This window comes from Aspergillus glaucus, assembly GCF_001890805.1.
Source record: "Aspergillus glaucus CBS 516.65 unplaced genomic scaffold ASPGLscaffold_11, whole genome shotgun sequence".
NCBI classification, from domain to species: Eukaryota; Fungi; Ascomycota; class Eurotiomycetes; order Eurotiales; family Aspergillaceae; genus Aspergillus; species Aspergillus glaucus.
In genome coordinates, this window is record NW_019170463.1 from 192,291 (window position 1) to 206,412 (window position 14,122).

Genomic DNA, 14,122 nt, shown 5'->3' on the forward strand with positions numbered 1-14,122 from the left:
AGACGTCTGCGATGCTCACGGTAGATGGTGTGAGCTATGGGCATGGCTAGAGTTTACTTACAATGAAATGTCTCTAAAGATCGAATTCCCAGAAAATATAAATTATCTCATTCCTAAGCATAGAAAACCAGAATATCTTCTACTTGACGTTCATAGTTGTAGTATGCAGTCAACCCATCACCGCCTTCACCTCCCCGCCGACAAAAAAGCACCGCAAATCGGAATATCAACTTCCCCTCCATATCGCTTTAATTCTCCATTTGCACGCGTGTGCTGTGCCCCGTCGCAGCATACGAATACTCTCTTTTTATTCCCCCCGCGCTACTTCCAAATAAAACGGTGTGTAAATCGCGTATATAGAGCCCCCAGTCCGACTTCGACCTCGCCATGGTGTCGACCACCAACGACGCCGTCTTCCAGCGGCGCAACAACCAGATCCAGGATGCCATTGATGCGCAGAACCTCAAGCAGGCGCTACAGCTTATCGAGAAACGCATGAAGAAGGGGGAGGATACGAGGTTTTTGAAGGTGGGTTGTTTTTAATTTGCGGTGCGGTTGTGTTTTCCGGTTGTGTACATACACTCGCAATAGAAACCAGCTTTGTTGTTCTGTTGGTATCGCTAATAGTATCGTTGAATAGGCATGGAAAGCCCATATCCTCTTCCGCCATGCCGACGAAGCCCACCACAAGCGTGGTGTGACCGAGACCCTCGAACTATGCAAAGCCGAACCCCCCGCGACGGACCTCGAGACCCTCGATATCCTGCAGCAGACCCTGGAGAAGATGAGCAATCAGGAAGATACCAAGCGGGGACTTTGGGAGAAGGCCGCGAAGGCCAAGCCGCAGGAGCTGGAGATCCAGATGCGGTGGTTTACATATGCGTTTGAGAATGATGATTGGAAGTCTGCGCAGAAGGTTTGTCTGGAGGTTATATGGTTTTGGTGGACGGGACTAATCTATGACTGGGATTTAGGCTGCCATGAGTCTTCAGAGCAATTTCCCGAAAACGCGAAAGTACTACTTCTGGGCTATCTTCCTCTGCCATCTTACCGCTACCGACTCGAAGAGCTCAGAGGCCGAGAAGAAACTCTTTGGTACTCTGGCATACCGCATGGCTTCTAAAGCCGCCGAAAGTGTTCCCTCCGATCCCGTATGCTCTCCGTGCTCCCCCCCCCGTTACAGCATGATGATAACAATTGCAACAGAAAGAAACGCCTAGTCCACCTAAAGCCATCCAGACCACCGAAGAGCTACTTCTGCTGGTCAAGATCCTCGAGACCCAAGACCGTAACTCCGAGATCGTGAAACTTCTTGACAGCGAAAACCTCGGACTCAATTCGCAGATCGTCCAGAACGATTGGACCTTTGTCGGAACCAAGGTGGACGGTCTGGAGAAGGCTGGAATGTGGACCGAGGGTCTGGCCTACGCGAAGAGCTTGCTCGCAATCCCCACCGATGAGAATGAGCGGAAGGCTCTGCAGGAGCGTGATGACTGGGCTGTCTGGAATTTGCTTGTTGCGTCTGTACGGAATCTCAACAACGCAGAGTAAGTACTTGAATTCCTGGGCGATGATTTAAATCACTGACAGAGACAAGGGCCACTACCGAGGCGCAAACTTTCATCAAAGACTTCCTCAACGCAGTGCCCAAGTCTCGTAACGTGCAGTTGGCTCAATTGGATCTGATGCACTGGGGTGTTCAGTCGGGCAGCTTAACGAAGGATGACCTTTATTCTGCTAGTCAAGAGTACTTTAACCGGAATAAGAGCAAACTTTACTGCTTCGGTGACCTTCAGAAGTATCTTCCTGAATTGGAAAAGGATGGATTGTCCAAGTTTGTCGAGTACACACTCAAGACGGAAGAGAGTGAAAGCGACGTACGTCAGACGACTTCCTTTTCTCGTTTTTTATAACCAGCTGACCCTGAATAGACCTCTCCATTCAAAGGCGTTGCGGTTATCAATGCCCTTAAGTTGGAGTACTGCTTCCAACTGTCATCCGACGAGGCCAGCATTACAACGCAAAAATCCGAGGATTACATTGCCCGCTGCCTGAAGACCTACGGTGAACTTCGTAGCCCGGAGCAGAAATCAGACGAATCTGTGATCGAGAGCCAACCGAGCGATGACCTTTGTCTGCTCGCTGCGATGAGCTTGATGCGTTTCGGACACGAAGGCGAACAAATCCCAGATACCACTCTCATTCGCGCAGCCGGAATTCTGGATCGTCTGCTCGTCGACTCGCCTCACAACTACCAGGCATTGTTGTTGCTGGTGCGGATCTATCTCCGTCTCGGTGCTGGTTCTCTTGCTCTCAAGACCTTCAGCAAGCTCTCCGTCAAGCAGTTCCAGTTCGAAACTGTCGCCCACAACCTCTTCACACGCATTGCAACCGTCCACCCACAATCGGCACCACCGATCGAAGGTGCAGAATACAAGGACTTTGATCCGCAAATCGCCCTTATGCAGGGTCTCAACTTCTACCGTAATGCGGATATCACGACCATCCGGAACCGATCGAATGGTTTGGACTTCGGCAGTTACGTGAACGTGGAGGGCACCATCGACCTTCAGAGGCGCCTGAAGAACAGCATCTGTCGGAGAATGTATGCGTTGGAAGTGAGGCGCACGCAGAGACTGGTCGGGGGGAAACCGGTGGGGCGCTACGATGAGATTGGTAAGTTCACTATTTACACCTTTAATGTTGAACCGTGCTTACCAGATAATGCTGTAGCAAACGACGAGTCTTCTATGTATGACCAGCGGAAATTTGACGCGTTCATGAACTGCGAGGCTCCTGGGAAGCCAACGTTCGAAGAGCGGATGCGCTTGGGTCCATTGCCTCAGGTAGGTCACGTCCGATATGATGTTTGACTGGCAGCTAATAGGTTATAGGAACCATGGATGAAGTCGAGTAGGATAACAGACCGACTTTTCGGGCTCCTCAAGGAGCTGGCTGCCCAGAGACCTGTGTCTGTGGAGGCTGCATTGCCTAGTCTCGACGAGATTCTTGGATCGGACCCAGAATCTGATATGACACCTGCAGAGGTCGAGGCCGCGAAGAACCACTTTAACCTGCTCAAGGTGGTGTCTCACCTGGGTGGATCGAAATCGATCACCCCCGAAGAGGTCGAAGGATCGCTATCGCAAGTGGAGGAATGGCTGAGCTCGAAGGCTCAGTACCTCGAACCAACCGACAAGACATCGCCAATCATTTCCAACACAGCCATCACCTTCCACTCAGAATCCCCCTCCGCGCCATCCTGGAGATTCCTCCACGAAACATCGCTCATCCTCGAAACCCTCAAGGCCGTCTCGCAATTAACAACCATCGCATCGAAGAAGGGCACCAAATCCGCCAAACTGCCCAAGGACCGTCTGGAGCAACTGACAACATCCGTCCGTCAAGCTCACGAGAGCGTACGGACAAACATCCGTAATCTCAAGTCTCGTATCTCTGAGTCGGGCGTGCTGAGCGCGTTGATCGATCTCGTGCTCAGTGGCACGACCGGTGAACTTCGCGATGCGCTGGAGAAGACGCTCGATACTTCGGCATTGGAAGTGTTTGCCGGAGAGTTGATGGAGAGCTGGGAAGAAGGATTGGAGGGGTTAGTCGGGGTGACTCTGTGAGAGGGAGTTGCAGAAAGAAAACGCATGCACATAGATGAATGAATATAATGCTGAACTCCGGACAGGTAGCAGCCTACCTGTACCGGTATGAATGATGGCATGAGCAGACATTTCAACCTTCCTCGGCTATAGACTATCACATTGCTACGACTAAGTAAAATCATATGACAGCTCATAAAACCACGTCAATAAACGCCAACACCACACGGTGCAGGTAGCCTAGGCGAGGGTTACTGGTGCATCGCATCGGGGAGATACCACAGTACCCGAGTTGACTAACCAGAAGCAAGCAGGCCGGTTTACGACGAGAGAAGTATGTAACCTGCTAATCTTCTGCAAGTCGTACAGATGGTGCTGCGTTTCCTGATTTGGGGTTATACAGGCGCTTCTCTAGCCTTGCAGCTTAGGTCTTATGAATTGGATGGCTGGTGTGCGGTGCTTTTGGGGCGATCTATGCAACATTTCTTCTTCTCCCGAATATTCCAAATAATATCCTTTGTCATGGGTACATGCATCGAATACCTGGAAGGCCCGATCTTCATTCTCGACAGGCAAACCATGTCACCGACTCCGATAAAAAGCAATATCATGCATCTGATCCACCGGCAAATCCCATCCTCAGAGACCACAAACCTGCCCATCGACATTCAACCGTTACACCGTCATGCAGCGAAGCGCAAATCCAACTCTCCTCTCGCTCCCCATAATCCTCTCCAGCCAGTCAACCATGCCCGCTCCCAATCGGCCCGTTTACTCTCCTCACTCACCTTGGACGTTGTACGACGGCAAGCTGCCATTCCATCCCGTGGAGAGGAGGAGAAGCCGGGAACTTTGACAATGGCAAGCAAGCCGGCTGCGGTGTGGTCATTTCTTGGGCCCTTGATAAACGGGTGCTGGCGCTGTGAACCTGGTTCAACCTCGGTGACTATTACTGCTTGCTGGTCAGTTGACTCGACTTGTCGTCATTGTCATATGTTGCTTTCATGAATACGATGCTGGATGTTTTTTCTATCTTGATACATTGAAGAGTAGGAGCTGAGCATCTTCTTCGCTTTTGAAACTCAAAATTTTGTCTGAACTTGAACTTTTATGATTCATGGCTCCCATTACGAATAACGGCCCTGCGCCGTCATCGGAAACCCTCACTTATGACTATCGGAATTCAATGCGAGGATGGGATATCGTCACCCAAGTGGTATGCCTGGTCATCGGCACGATTTGCGTTGCGCTGCGAATGTTTTCGAAGCTATTTATTGTAGGGAAACCGATATTGGAAGATTGGACTTGTCTTTTGGCCTGGGTATGTTTTCTCCCATTGTCAGAAATCCTCAGAATACTTACGGAGACTAGCTCGGTCTCATTGGCTATGGGGTCATATGCTTCGAAGCCGACAAGCACGGTAGCGGTATCCATCAATGGCTGGTAGCCGATTCTGACGTTAAAGATTTCTCCAAGGTAGGTTCAACCGCAACAAGTACCAGGGATGGAAACACTAACACCACAAAGATCGCAAACATCGCGCAAATTGCCTACGGCCCCCTAATTTTTATCACCAAACTCTCCATCCTCCTCCTCTACATCCGCTTGTTCACAACCATCGTCCAGAAAACAACAACATACATGATCATCCAGTTCCTCATCTGGTTCAACTTCTTCTTCTACCTAGCCGACACCATCGTCAAGATCTTCGAGTGCACACCGCGGCATAAGATCTGGGAGAAATCTGTGGAAGGGTCGTGTATCAACATCAACATTCCGATTCTGGTGACCTCGGCTATCAATGTGGCGTCGGATTTCATGATTCTGTTGCTGCCGATCGCGTGCGTGTTGAATATGATGCAGAAGACTAGGGCGACGAAGATTGGAATATTGGCGATTTTTGTGGCGGGTTCATTGTATGTGCTCATCCCCCATTCCCCGTGTCTGATCTGTCATGATCATTGCTAAAAAGAAAACAGTGGCTGTTGCGCCAGCGTCGTCAGACTAGTTTTCAGCGTCAAGAACAGCAACACCGCCGACAAGACCCATGACTGGTTTCCCGAGTTTCTCTGGACGTAAGTCCCCCCTCCCTTAAAACATCCAAAAATGCTGCTGACCAGTCACAGAACGGCAGAAGTCACCTGCGGCATCATTGCCAGCTGCCTCCCCGTCCTACAAGTCCGCTACCTCTTCCGAAGAGCCGCAACCCAACTCTCCTGTTTCAGCGAAGCAAGCGCCAGCAGTTCAAGGAGACACCACCACAACAACAGCCCTAGCCAGATACAACAGCAGAAGAAAAAGCCACCGCGCGGCTGGATGGCGACGGAGGATAGCGATATTCTCAAATACAGCACTTGGGAGTTAGAGGGGGATTGCAGCAACAATGATGACAATAGCAACAACACCTCGAACAACAGAAGTAACACAAATACCATCAAGAGCAACAGCAATGCGAATACGAATACGAATCCCAGCACAAATACAAACACCAGCAGCAATAACACCACCGAAATCCGAAGCCCTGCAGAAAGCCAGAGCCAGATATTTCAGGGCGCCTCCTACTCAACAGCAGAAGCGAAAGCGGATGCAACGCCTCTAGCATCAACGGGGGCATCGCCTGATGCGTCGTGCGTGGATATTGAAAAGACGTATCCGTCGCAGGGGATTCTGAGGACTATTGAGGTGGATGTTGAGTCTGCGCCGGGGAAGGGGCAGGGGTAGGGACAGAAGAAGTGAATAGTGATCTTGTTGGTTTTGTTGCGGTTGGGTTCTATGTTGACATGCACTGTGTATGAGTCTACGACTGGTGGCTGTTTGATGATTATGAATGAGATGGTAATCTAATATATAATCCTGGCATACTGGGACTCTCTGTATGTCAGATTAATGTATTTACTTGTGTTCTTGAGATACTCGAGGTCATGGGAGGGAACCACTACTGGATATCATGGCCCTCTGGACCTTGGAAGCCGCGCAGACCTATATTTTATTAGGGGCGTATTATCTATTCCACGGAGATCCAGGACTCGCATGACCCGTCTGCGGCTGCGCCCTCCACATCGCACAGGCACTGCATTTCCATCGAAAGCAGCAGCCTCCAAGCACGGATAGTGAACGACCATCAATGGCATGGAGAAATTAAAACGAAGCCCGCAAGCGATGCTGGTGGGCTATTTATGAAATCGAAACCTTTTGCTCCATGTCCTATGATATTCGTATTCTATCAACGATGCTGATTGCGATGTAGAGCCACCGGATCCGTCGGCGAAATTGCCAGCTGCGCAATCGCCGGCGTCTTTTAAGGAGTCACTTCAATGCGAGAAGACCCTACTTACTTATAAGTATCTTATGTCCAAGCTGTCAGTGGTTACCAATGAGATTCTGAGTCGGTTGTACTGTGTTGGGCCGGCTTCGGCGAATAACCTCGCTGTAAAGCCGAGGTTGTCTTCTCAGCATCTGGTGCGGAAGGTTGCTAGTATCAACCGGAAATTAGAAGCTTGGAAAGCAGAAATTTCGCCCTTATTACAGGCTCGCTGGACGTCATCATCAAACGCACCTGGTTATGCTTCCCGCGAAGAATTCGACTTGGACATCGGCGCATCCGGGCACGGCACGTATTTGAAAGCCATATCTTCCAACTCCAAGCGCTAACCCTCCAGCTAGCCTACGAGAATGTGCGAATCATTGTCAACGGACCCTTACTCTCTTTCCGATTAATGACCCGTTCGGATGGAGCAGCAGATCACCCCAACGACTCATTCACAGTCAATGCAAGCATGCCGTGACGCCGCTAAGCAAGCAAATTATCATGAGTATGGCCGTGATGCTACTGTTACGGCAGAGGAAGATACTCGTCCACAACAACCAGACTCACTGCCCAGTGCCAACACCTACTTACCAGTAATGGCTGGCCCTGAAGAAACTTCTCCACCCGAAACAAACGATACGGCATTTCAGTACATCCCCGATACAGCCCTATCACAAGCCGTAGCTGAATTCGAAAAAGGTATGTCCAGCATTGACCACTCTGTTCAATCAATGAAACCAAACCAAGGCATAGCAATGCTTCCCTCATCCCCATCTCACACTTCCCAAGCAGGGCAGGGCTCCGATAATCTCGCCTGGCCGTTTGCTGATGATGTGTTTCCGTCGTTGGAGCAAGCGTGGATATGGGGATTGGATAGTTTTACGCTTCCGGAGTAGATCGGCGCACTATAGTGTTTAATTAACGGCTTGATAACATCGGATTGGTCAAATTATCCTAGGCATCCTACTTTCTTCCGCTTGAGGCAACTATCTGCCTGAGTAGTTAACCGGTGGTTCAAATTTCCCGTTCGGGAATCCACCGGAACTGCATGCAATGCTGAGTTGTACAACCCCAGATACTTAAACCAAGAAGATCCCCATCTACATACTCCATAAAATAAAACATACAATCCCATCTTCTCTTAACTAAATCAATCAACAGACCCGTTACCAAAATCCCAACCAAGGATAACACCACCAAAACCACCAAAACCACCAAAATGCCCAACACCATAACCGTATCCCTCCCCCAAATCTCCAAAATGATCGACTACTCCCTCCTCCACCCCACCATAACCGATGCCGACGTCCTCTCAGGCCTCCAAACCGCCCGCGACACCCACGTCGCAACGGCCTGCATAAAACCCTACCAAATCCCGCTCGCAAAACAAGAACTCGACGGCACCGACGTCCTCATCTGTCCTGTGATCGGGTTCCCCCATGGAAACAGCACGACTGAGATTAAAGTCGCTGAAGCTGCTGCGGCTGCAAAGGCTGGTGGCGCTGAGATTGATATGGTTGTGAATGTGGGCAAGGTGCTTAGTGGTGATTGGAGTTATGTGCGGGGTGAGATTGAGCAGATCAACAAGGCAGTCGTGGACAACGGGGCGACTCTCAAGGTCATTTTCGAAAACGACTACCTCAAACCAGAACATATCATCCAGCTATGCAAGATCTGCACAGAAGTGGGCGTCGCCTTTGTCAAGACATCCACAGGCTATGGATTCGTGAAGCAAGCGGATGGATCATACAACTACAAGGGCGCTACTATTGAGCATTTGAAGCTGATGAAGGAGAATATTGGGAAGGGGGTCCAGATTAAGGCGGCTGGGGGTGTTCGGACGTTGGATGATTTGTTGCATGTTAGGAGTTTGGGGGTTAGTCGGGTTGGTGCGTCGGCGGCTGTGGCTATTTTGGAGGAGGCGAAGAGGAGGGGGATTGGGGGTGAGCCGGTTGAGGTTTCGTTTAAGCCGATGGGGGAGTGAGCGTGACTATGAGCAGCAGCTGGTATATGTGGTATATTGAATCAACGAAGGTCTGTTTCGAGAGTAACCGTAAGGTATTGATAATGATCAGTAACCCGGGCGTGTCTGTTCAATGAACTCCTCATAACTATGCTTGCCCTAATGAATTCCGGTAATTGCCTGCATCTTCGATCATTGAGACCTAGTACTCCGTACCTAGTATAGATCTGAACCATTCATCAAGGGTGGCACCAAACTTTCGCCAGAAGACTCATGTGACGAAAGACATCATCCGGGAATCTCTGGTCAAATCCAATTACCAGATACATCAAGTCAATCAGCACCATGGTAGTCATCCGTCGCAGACGGAACCGCAATGATGCAACCAACATTCGCGGATATCTTGAATCCGGCCGTGCAGATAAATGGGGCTCCTTCATCTACCGCACCTGTTAATACCATGATAACCCCGGGCGATGGACTCAATTCATGGAGCGGTTGAAGGAATTCGCCTCCACCAAGCTCCTTGATTCAAGTGTCGATCCTGAAGGGGATGGCGCGGCGATTATTGATAAGCTTGAGTGGAACGTCCAGGGGGATCCGGCTTTAGAAGGATGTTCTGTGAATGATGTTAGACGGTACCAGTATTTTGTGTTTATAAAAGGGAGACGAATGTATGTATTGACGATGAAGATAGACGTCACCAAGATCTAATGCGCTCTATGCCCGCGATAAACACCCTATACTGGCTGACAAAGGGGGTCTGTTGACTCTGTCCTTTCAAGTCCAGCACTAGGGACCTGGAGATTCCAGGATCTTATTGACCCAACTGCATATATCATCATTATTGATATCCAGTGGGGGGATTGCCTGGATCATAACGATAAGGGTAATGGTGATGGCTAGGTGGATGAGGGTTGGCCTCCAATCAACAGCTGTCGATTGTATGATGTGGGCTGGATGAAGTCTCCGTCAATCAGTTTATCCCGAGGTTGTATAGTCTTCTCTCGGGGCATGGGAATCTGTGGCGTGTTTGTTATGCACGACCGCCGAAGATCTCACCAGTCGAGTGATTGGATGATCATCGTGAGTCGGCTCAGGCTGGCAAATGATACAGACGCATATCAAGCAGGTACTTAAAGAAAAGGAAGGAAGAGAATGGATAATAATACGATAGGATATAGAGGAAAACGACAAGTGAGAATTCCGCTCTAATTAAATAACTAGACCTGAAAATGAAAACGAACGTCACCTCTGAGCATTCCAGACTAAAAGATCCGTTCAAACAGAAACCCTGATCTCCGAACATTATGGTCCTCCTGTCGAGATCTTTGGCGGCCGTTTATAGACAACACGCCAAAGATCGCTACCCACGAGAAGGCTATACAATCTCGGGTACAATTCAGAGACGGAGACTTTTGTCCAGCCCACATTATACCTCTGACAGCCATTGATCAAAGGATAACACTCTTCCCCTTCCTCATCATCATCATCGTCATCGTCAGGCTGGGGACCACGTCTGGCTTCTTCTTCCTGGCGGTCCCACCACCGCATATTCATGGCAATGACATATGCTGTTGGATTGCGATAATTTATGGCCCGCCAAGTACCTGGCGCTGGCCCTGCTAGAACAGAATCTACAGATTCCTTGTCGATGAAATATTGGGTGTTTATGACGGATAAACGCAGGTTTAAATGCGCCGTATAGAGAGCACATCAGATCTCGGTGTAGTCTATCTCATTAGCTAGGTTGATTCATGGTGCACAGAGAAACAGTGGATAGGGAATGGTGCTAACCACCTAACATCATCTACCGGACATCCCTCCATAGCGGGATCGTCTTGGACATTCCATTCCAGGTCATCAATGATTGCCGCACCGTCGCCTTCTGGGTCATAGTTGAGGAGGCCGATGCGGGCGAATCCCTTGAGCTGCTCCATGAACCGATTCCATCGCCCAGGATCATCATAGTAGCAGGTGCGGTAGATGAAGAAGCCCCATTTCTTTTCATTGATGCGTAGAAGATGTTCTCGAATACAAGTTGCGTCGGTGCAATTGTGCCTGCGAAGGATCACCATGGTGCCGGGACAAACCACCTTGAAAGATGTTATCAAAATAGAAAGCTGTCTTAGTGAAGCAGTCTACTCCGTACTCCCCGGTCGAATGAAAGTCAAAATAATGTTCATGATGCTCTTTGGTACGGAGTAGGACCCCGAAATTCTACTTGTACATCCCTTGTGTTGGCAACTCATGGTAGCAAGCCATCCTTGAACAGGAAAAATTCCATTCTGCTAGAATATCCTGTAAGTGCCGTATAGCAACGCATATATGATGTTAATGTACTTCGTAGTTGTATGTCCCAATCCGGTAATTTACGCTAACCCCATCCGGAAATAAAGTCAACCAATCACAGAACATGCCCTAAGCCCTACACCTCGCTACGCACTACGGCGGGCGGCCAACCAAAAATCCGTAAAGTGTATCGCGAATCCAACCGCACCGACGAGCCTTCGACTTCGACAACTCCCTTCAGCAACCACCGTCGTCGCCAACCCCAAGTCATCAACCGTCGTGATGGCGCAGGAACGTTCCGGAATCGTGGTTGGTCTCAACAAGGGCCACGTACGTTGATTCTCCCCGTGTTACTCTCGTTTTTCTGTGTTGGATTGGATTTTTTCCCGCGGTATCCCCAGGTCGAGCTCGGAGGGATTTGGTTTTGTTTGCGATGAGTCCCCGGGGATAAAGAATCAGGGAGGAAAAAGAGGTTTTTGCTGTGTGAAGGGATCATCGCGAACGACCAAATATTCCCGGTTCGAATTGGCAGGATGAAGCGTGAAATCTTATCAATTCGAAAACCAACAAAATCCCCGAAACGCTTTACTGACCTGGATCTCGTCTACAGAAAACCACCCCCTTCAACACCCCCAAGACCAAGATCAGCCGCACCAAGGGCCAGTCTTCCCGCCGCACTGCCTTCGTCCGCGAGATCACCCGCGAGGTTGTCGGTCTTGCCCCCTATGAGCGCCGTATCATCGAACTCCTGAGAAACACTCAGGACAAGCGCGCTCGTAAGCTCGCTAAGAAGAGGGTACGTTTTGGTTCCGGTGGTTTGGATGGTGCAGTGGTTCTTGTCCTGTTGCTCGTTCGGTCGGTTTGGTTTTTCGGAGGAAAATATTCGACAGTATTTCCGGTCTTCCCGACGATGGATACGATTCTACGACTTTGATGACCGTACAATCCGACGTCCCGACATGTACGTGACGGATACTACGCCCATTCGACAACGGTATCTACGGCCCCCGACAACGCGGTACGACACCGAAAACCGACATCGAGCAAGCAGCAGGACAGCAACTAAACCAACCAGCCCAAACCCCATTGTCAAGCACAACGAACATAGCTAACATTCTTTCTACAGCTCGGTACCTTCTCCCGTGGCAAGAGAAAGGTTGAGGACATGCAAACCGTCATCGCCGAGGCCCGTCGTGTTGGTGGTCACTAAAAATTTCCGCTATCTTGATCCCTTTACTCGATGTCCTTTTTTATTTCCCATCCGTGTTGTTTTATTTCCCCGACAAATAGAAATGGAATTTCTTCCCGGGAACGGAACGAGATAACGAAAAAATTTTTAAGTGAGGAATTGGGTTGCTTGCTGTAATGGCAATGGCAAATGGCATGGCGTGGTTGAGAATGGGAGTTCGATTATGAAATGAAAAAAAGTTTTAATGAACGAGTTTTCCCATTCAGTTATTTTTCCGGACTCGTGAATTCGGAATCGAATTGATACCTTTTCTCGATTTGTTCTACTTTGGTCTTCGCGATATTCTTCCCTCGGTGTTTTCCTTGCCTTCGGACACTTGCATTACTACGGGTTTGTACGGCTCTATCCTTGGTTCATCTTCGTAGTTATGTATTACCGATTGGCTCACTTGGTGGGCGGTCAAAGACGACAGAAGGAGTCCAAATCTCTGCCATCAGAGATACTCGATCGTATACTCCAACACCATGGTAGTCCTCCGCATGTATAACCGTACCGATGCCACCTGCATCCAAGAATATCTCGAAGACCTTTCAAGATTCAAAAACATCCCTGATATAAAATAAAAAATAAAATAAAAAATAAATATTAAAAAAAAAGGGGGCTTCTTTATCTACCGCACCTGCTACTACCATGACAACTCCTCGCGATGGACTCAATTCATGGAGCGGCTGAAAGACTTTGTCCGCACCGGCTTCCTGGACTATGACCCGGAAGGCGACGGCGCGAGAACGATCACCATATGGAGAGTACATTAGCTTCCGGTGTCGTCTAGCATCCATCATTAGCCCAGTGTATACACAATATATAAAGGGAGAGGAAAGGGGACAATACCGCCTAACATCATCCATAGAACACCCCTCCATAGCGATATCCTCTGACAAGGGACATAGCTGTGAAGAGGAGAAGGATGAATCCTATCCTCCGATTAATGGCTGCCGGATGTATGAGGTGGGCTGGACGAAAGTCTGCATTGCTAATATTTATCCGCGATTGTATAGTCTGCTTTTGTTAGGGGCTAGGCCCGGAATGCTAATAACTAGCTTTGGCACAACAAGGGACTGGTGTTTCCTCATCCTTGGTAGAGGAATGTATCTCCTCAGTGTGGTCCCTTTTGCTGCAAATGCGGCATCTGGGTGTGCGGGTGCAGGTCCGGGGGTTGTGATAGTCCCAGAATTGTGTACAATGCTCTATACGGGTTCGGAAGGGCTTCAGCTTGATCTGTATATTCCTGCCAAAGAGGTTGGTCCATTTAGGGACTGCTCTGGCCTGTTCTTCAGGGATAGCCATGATGAGGGTGCTGGAGAGCGGGTTCTTGGTTGAGCGGTAGAACTTTGAAGGGGACAGGCCTGTCTGAAGCTTGAGTTCATCCAGAGCCATCTGCTCGGTTATGGGCACTTGGGTCCCATCATAGCTGGTGTACTGCTGGGGTGCCATTGGTAGGGCGAAGATGGCCCATTTCTGTTCGACTTCTGCCCTGGCTCCCTGTATAAGGCGTTCCAGGGCCGGTTTTTGTTCTGAGAGAAGATGCAGGCTTAGACCATCCTTAGGCCAGATAGCCAGGCCAGAGGGCACTTGTTGAATCTCTTTTATGGCCATAGAGCAGGTTCTATTCAAATTCTTCCTCAGTATATCCATTGTCGCATGCGGGCTAGCGTGGCGCGCTGGGTGGTCTGTGGGGAGCCGGAGAAAAATGCGGGGGGGGG

At 49.6% G+C, this 14,122-nt stretch overlaps 8 protein-coding genes across 8 annotated transcripts; 6 read left to right on the forward strand and 2 right to left on the reverse strand.

Annotated features, from left to right (window-relative positions):
• The first annotated feature begins 254 nt into the window (after nucleotides 1-254).
• ASPGLDRAFT_171968 (MDM20/NAA25 family protein) lies at nucleotides 255-3,761 on the forward strand. Its single transcript, XM_022542757.1, has 8 exons — nucleotides 255-528; nucleotides 641-916; nucleotides 975-1,151; nucleotides 1,207-1,547; nucleotides 1,598-1,877; nucleotides 1,932-2,676; nucleotides 2,734-2,846; nucleotides 2,895-3,761. Exons 1-8 carry the CDS (start codon nucleotides 388-390, stop codon nucleotides 3,627-3,629), a joined length of 2,808 nt encoding a protein of 935 aa, XP_022400473.1. The 5' UTR covers nucleotides 255-387; the 3' UTR covers nucleotides 3,630-3,761.
• Nucleotides 3,762-4,725: 964 nt separating this feature from the next.
• ASPGLDRAFT_126892 (uncharacterized protein) lies at nucleotides 4,726-6,329 on the forward strand (the record flags this gene model as incomplete). Its single annotated transcript, XM_022540684.1, has 5 exons — nucleotides 4,726-4,933; nucleotides 5,017-5,084; nucleotides 5,136-5,524; nucleotides 5,588-5,683; nucleotides 5,735-6,329. 5 exons carry the CDS (start codon nucleotides 4,726-4,728, stop codon nucleotides 6,327-6,329), a joined length of 1,356 nt encoding a protein of 451 aa, XP_022400474.1.
• A 685-nt stretch (nucleotides 6,330-7,014) lies between these two features.
• On the forward strand, nucleotides 7,015-7,840 carry ASPGLDRAFT_47451 (uncharacterized protein). Its single transcript, XM_022546679.1, has 3 exons — nucleotides 7,015-7,218; nucleotides 7,272-7,614; nucleotides 7,705-7,840. The coding sequence occupies exons 2-3, from the start codon at nucleotides 7,338-7,340 to the stop codon at nucleotides 7,809-7,811; spliced, it is 384 nt and encodes a 127-aa protein (XP_022400475.1). The 5' UTR covers nucleotides 7,015-7,218; nucleotides 7,272-7,337; the 3' UTR covers nucleotides 7,812-7,840.
• A 203-nt stretch (nucleotides 7,841-8,043) lies between these two features.
• Nucleotides 8,044-8,931, forward strand: ASPGLDRAFT_47452 (2-deoxyribose-5-phosphate aldolase). The gene has a single exon (XM_022546680.1). It carries the CDS (start codon nucleotides 8,135-8,137, stop codon nucleotides 8,897-8,899), a length of 765 nt encoding a protein of 254 aa, XP_022400476.1. The 5' UTR covers nucleotides 8,044-8,134; the 3' UTR covers nucleotides 8,900-8,931.
• Nucleotides 8,932-9,367: 436 nt separating this feature from the next.
• Nucleotides 9,368-9,784, forward strand: ASPGLDRAFT_25982 (uncharacterized protein; the record flags this gene model as incomplete). The annotated part of the gene is made up of 2 exons (XM_022543524.1): nucleotides 9,368-9,552; nucleotides 9,664-9,784. The coding sequence occupies 2 exons, from the start codon at nucleotides 9,368-9,370 to the stop codon at nucleotides 9,782-9,784; spliced, it is 306 nt and encodes a 101-aa protein (XP_022400477.1).
• A 402-nt stretch (nucleotides 9,785-10,186) lies between these two features.
• Nucleotides 10,187-10,963, reverse strand: ASPGLDRAFT_82485 (uncharacterized protein; the record flags this gene model as incomplete). Its single annotated transcript, XM_022550167.1, has 2 exons — nucleotides 10,698-10,963; nucleotides 10,187-10,503 (listed from the first exon to the last, which is right to left on the reverse strand). Exons 1-2 carry the CDS (start codon nucleotides 10,954-10,956, stop codon nucleotides 10,187-10,189), a joined length of 576 nt encoding a protein of 191 aa, XP_022400478.1. The 5' UTR covers nucleotides 10,957-10,963.
• A 489-nt stretch (nucleotides 10,964-11,452) lies between these two features.
• ASPGLDRAFT_47453 (60S ribosomal protein eL36) lies at nucleotides 11,453-12,407 on the forward strand (the record flags this gene model as incomplete). Its single annotated transcript, XM_022546681.1, has 3 exons — nucleotides 11,453-11,500; nucleotides 11,781-11,966; nucleotides 12,297-12,407. The coding sequence occupies 3 exons, from the start codon at nucleotides 11,453-11,455 to the stop codon at nucleotides 12,378-12,380; spliced, it is 318 nt and encodes a 105-aa protein (XP_022400479.1). The 3' UTR covers nucleotides 12,381-12,407.
• A 1,003-nt stretch (nucleotides 12,408-13,410) lies between these two features.
• Nucleotides 13,411-13,720, reverse strand: ASPGLDRAFT_47456 (uncharacterized protein). The gene has a single exon (XM_022546682.1). It carries the CDS (start codon nucleotides 13,704-13,706, stop codon nucleotides 13,449-13,451), a length of 258 nt encoding a protein of 85 aa, XP_022400480.1. The 5' UTR covers nucleotides 13,707-13,720; the 3' UTR covers nucleotides 13,411-13,448.
• Between the last annotated feature and the right edge of the window lie 402 nt (nucleotides 13,721-14,122).

Bases quoted from the DNA above. Each gene is read 5' to 3' on its own strand.
- ASPGLDRAFT_171968 (XM_022542757.1), top strand. From the start codon at position 388: ATGGTGTCGACCACCAACGACGCCGTCTTCCAGCGGCGCAACAACCAG. The intron at 1,152-1,206 runs GTATGCTCTCCG...CAATTGCAACAG, and splicing joins AAAGTGTTCCCTCCGATCCC to AAAGAAACGCCTAGTCCACC. The intron at 2,847-2,894 runs GTAGGTCACGTC...AATAGGTTATAG, and splicing joins GCTTGGGTCCATTGCCTCAG to GAACCATGGATGAAGTCGAG.
- ASPGLDRAFT_47451 (XM_022546679.1), top strand. From the start codon at position 7,338: ATGGAGCAGCAGATCACCCCAACGACTCATTCACAGTCAATGCAAGCA. The intron at 7,615-7,704 runs GTATGTCCAGCA...ACACTTCCCAAG, and splicing joins CGTAGCTGAATTCGAAAAAG to CAGGGCAGGGCTCCGATAAT.
- ASPGLDRAFT_47452 (XM_022546680.1), top strand. From the start codon at position 8,135: ATGCCCAACACCATAACCGTATCCCTCCCCCAAATCTCCAAAATGATC.
- ASPGLDRAFT_47456 (XM_022546682.1), bottom strand. From the start codon at position 13,706: ATGGCTATCCCTGAAGAACAGGCCAGAGCAGTCCCTAAATGGACCAAC.